We start from the raw sequence: 4,393 nt of genomic DNA on the forward strand, positions 1-4,393 counted from the left end.
ATATACATGAATAAACGGATGATGACTCAGTTAATTAGTTGACTAAGTATTCACTAACTTCTAAATATAGCTAATAGCACTATAGCTAAATTAAATGACTAAATAAACATATAATCACAATTTACTTAATATCTAATACTCCCCCCTAAATTTGAAGAAAAAATATTAATAATTTCCAACTTGCGGATTAAGGATTTGAATAAAGTTGGTTGGACACAGTTTGTTAGAAGATTTACAATTTGATGAGCTGATTTTATATAGACCAATTTTATTGTGCCATCCTAAACTCTTTTTCGCGTGAAATGACAATTTATTTCGACGTGTTTTATGCGCTCATGAAACGTGAGATTCTCATCAATGTGTATGATTGTCATGCTATCACAAAAAATAAACAGTGGCTCTACTTCGACTTCAAACTCTTTGAATAACCTTGTAACCCACACAACCTCAGCAGTAACATTAGCTAGAGCGCGATATTCTGCTTTTGCAGTAGATCTCTAGAGACTATATCCTGTATTTTATATTTCCAACAAAACAAGGAATCACCCAAGAATACGCAATAACTGGTTGTGGACATTCTTGTTTTAGCACAACTTCCCCAATTAGCATCATCATAAGCCTTGACAGTCAAAGATGATAATGATGAAAACAACAATCCTTGGCCTAGAGCAGCTTTCAAGTAGCGCAATACATGGTGTACCGTATCCAAATGTGTAGTTCTTAGAGCAGATACGTATTGGCTGAGCTTATTCACTGCAAAACATATATCAAGTCTAGAAATAGTGAGATAAAGCAGCCTACCAATCAGACTTCGATACTGCCCTGTATCCTCAAGCAATTTACCATTTGAGGCATTCAACTTTACATTAGGGTCAAGTGGCAATGAAGCAGATTTGCAATATGAGAATCTAATATCATCCAACAAGGACATACAGGGAATAATTTCTTTGAGAAAGACATATACGTTTTTTGGATCTTGCAATTTCTAAACTGTAAGTAAAATACCCACACTTAATTGGCCCTAGGATCACTCACTCATATAAATGACGCTATCATATTTTTCATCTTTCAAACTCACTAACACTCATAATAATAAGGAGAGAATTTTTGAAACAAACACTAAGTATTTTGATTCATGGAGAGATTAATTAACAACATACATATGAAGCCTTTATATAGGCAAACCTTCATAATAAAATAGTAATTTTTTATAACAACTAAGCACTAGTTGTAATGATTCAAGAAACAAGTAGAAATTTTACTAGTCAAGTTCCTTATTCAATTTTGTTTCAAATTCTTAGTCATCAATCTTGAAGCTTCCAATTCATGATTCATCATTCTTCTAGTATGGAGGTGATGAGTACAACTTGTTCATGATTCTTCCAACTTGATTTGTAGCCTTCAATTTTGACTAGGAGATAAAGTTTGACTTGTGATTCTTCTAGCTTCTAGTTTCATCACTTATAATTCTTGTAACTTCTAATTTCATGATAGTTCTAGTATTGTGTAGTTGTACTACTCTCTTGAATATTCTTGATTTAATTATCTAACATTGCCTCCCTTAAATCAAGCTTGTAAAGTTTATCATTCCAAGCATCTTCTTTAACTTGTAAAATAATTCTGTCTTCAACGGTTTTGTAAAGATATCTGCAACTTGGTCTTCGGTGGGACAGTACTCAACCAAAACTTCTTTCTCATTCACCAATTCTCTAATTTTGTGAAATCGAATATCAATATGCTTCGATCTTCCATGGAATACTGAATTTTTGCAAAGTGCAATAGCTGACTTGTTATCACAAAATATTGTTGTTGGAGTACTTTGTTTCTCGTTTAACTCCTCAAGAATTCTTCTTAGCCAAACTGCTTGTGTTGCACAACTTGCTGCTGCTATATATTCTGCTTCTGCTGTAGATAGTGCTACTACTGGTTGTTTCTTTGACGACCATGAAATTGCACCAGAACCAAGATGAAATACAAACCCTGAAGTACTTTTTCTTGTTTCTATATCTCCGGCCCAATCACTATCAGTGTAGCCAACAAGATTTACTTCATTAGTATTCTCATAATAAATTCCATCACTTAAAGTACCTTTGATATATCGAAGAATTCTCTTTGCCGCTTGCAAATGGTTGATACAAGGCTCCTCCATAAATCTGCTAAGCAAACCAACTCCAAACACAATATCTGGTCTAGTCGCAGTTAAGTACCTCAGACTTCCAATCAAGCTTTTGTAGTATGTGGGATTTACTGCTCCTCCTTTATCTTCTCTCAACAATTTGAACTTCTCTTCGACTGGAGTAGAAACTGGCTTTGAATGCTCCATCTGAAATTTCTTCAAAATATCATTTGCATATTTCTTCTGAGAAATGAAAATTCCATCATCTCTTTGAACCACTTCAATGCCAAGAAAATAAGACATTAAGTCCATATCCGTCATTTCAAAGTGCTTTATCATAGCCTCCCTGAATTCTGTAATTATCTTCAAATTGTTCCCAGTGAAGATCAAATCATCAACATAAAGACACACGATCAAGATATCTCCAGGTTCAACGAACTTGATATAAAGAGTATGCTCAAACGGACATCTTCTAAAACCATTCTCAATGAAATAAGAATCAATCTTCTTGTACCATGCTCTTGGTGCTTGCTTTAACCCGTACAAAGCTTTCTTCAATTTATAAACTTTATCTTCTTTTCCAAGAACTTCATATCCTGCAGGTTGCTCAACATACACTTCTTCTTCTAAAGTGCCATTTAGAAATGCAGACTTAACATCCATTTGATGTATCTTCCACTTATTTTGAGCCGAGAGTGAAATAATCATACGAATAGTGTCTAATCTAGCAACAGGAGCAAATACTTCAAAGTAGTCGATACCTGGTTTTTGTTTGTATCCTTTTGCAACTAATCTTGCTTTGAAACGACCAACTTCACCATTAGTTTTGTACTTAGTCTTGTAAACCCACTTTACTCCAATCGGCTTCTTATCTGCTGGTAAATCTGTCAGCTCCCATGTGTCATTCTTCTCAATGGCATGAATCTCCTCATTCATTTCTTTCTTCCAATTATTGTCTTTAAAGGCTTCTTCAAAGTTCAACGGCTCACAATCTGAAAATAGAGCAAAATTTATGATCTCTTCATCGGACGGATCGTTGTCATTGCCAACTTCATAATCTGCTAATCTAGCAGGTAGTCTTCGTTCTCTTTGCGATCTTCTAGATGATTCTGGTTGTTCAGTTGTGTCAGGTTGTCTTTCTTCTACTTCGTCACATGTATTTGGAATTATAGTCAGCTGCTTTTCTGTCTTTGTGTTCCAGTTCCACATGTCTTTCTCGTCGAACGTCACATCTCTGCTGATGATTACTTTCTTTGTTTCTGGATTGTACAACTTGTATGCTTTTGAGTCTGTGCTATAGCCGATAAAGATACACTTCTCGCCTTTGTCATCTAACTTCTTCCTTAATTGATCTGGTACATGGGCATAAGCGATACACCCAAAGACTCTGAAATGATGAATGGAAGGCCGCTTTCCACTCCAAGCTTCCTCTGGAGTTTTATCACGAACATTTTTTGTTGGACACTTGTTTAAAATATGAACTGCTATTGCAACTGCTTCTGCCCAAAACTCTTTAGGCATTTGTTTTGACTTGAGCATGCATCTGACCATATCCATGATGGTTCTGTTCTTTCTTTCAGCAACTCCATTTTGTTGAGGAGTATATCTAGTTGTTAGTTGGTGTTGAATTCCGTGTTGCTTAAAGTATTCTGAACATGCAAGATATTCTGTTCCTCTATCTGTTCTGAGAATTTTGATTTTATAGCCACTTTGTTTTTCGACAAACGCCTTGAATGTCTTGAAGGTATCATATGCTTCTGATTTCTGCTTCAGAAAGTATACCCATGTATATCTACTAAAATCATCAATAAAAGTGATAAAGTACCTGCTACCACCATTACTTGGAACTTCTACAGAACAGAGATCTGAATGCACAATTTCAAGTAATCTTCTAGCTCTCCAAGACTTTCTTGTAGGGAATGGATCTCTGTGCTTCTTTTCCAGTTGACAAATCTCACAGACACAATTGGGAATATGAATTCGTGGTAGACCAAAAACAAGTCCTTTTCTTGACAGGTAGTTTAGGCCAGAAAAATGAAAGTGCCCAAACCGCATATGCCACAACCAGTTATCATCAAGTATCACAGAACTCATGCAAGAGGGATTAACATGTTGAATTTTTAACGGAAACATTCTGTTTGAAGTCATTTTTGCTTTATCAATGAACCTTCCATTGTTGTCAAATACAGTGCAATATCCATGATAAGTTATCATCTTATATCCCTTCTCAGATAATTGCCCCATACTCAGTAAATTGTAATCAAGTTCAGGAGCATA

At 35.4% G+C, this 4,393-nt stretch overlaps 1 protein-coding gene across 1 annotated transcript; it reads right to left on the bottom strand.

The window, feature by feature from the left end:
* On the bottom strand, positions 464–931 carry LOC110266971 (uncharacterized mitochondrial protein AtMg00240-like). The gene has a single exon (XM_021112072.1). The coding sequence runs from the start codon at positions 929–931 to the stop codon at positions 464–466; it is 468 nt and encodes a 155-aa protein (XP_020967731.1).

This window comes from Arachis ipaensis, chromosome B09 (assembly GCF_000816755.2).
Source record: "Arachis ipaensis cultivar K30076 chromosome B09, Araip1.1, whole genome shotgun sequence".
Lineage (NCBI taxonomy): Eukaryota > Viridiplantae > Streptophyta > Magnoliopsida > Fabales > Fabaceae > Arachis > Arachis ipaensis.

What these genes read in the sequence shown, in the direction of transcription:
- LOC110266971 (XM_021112072.1), bottom strand. Translation starts at nt 931, where the DNA reads ATGTCCTTGTTGGATGATATTAGATTCTCATATTGCAAATCTGCTTCA.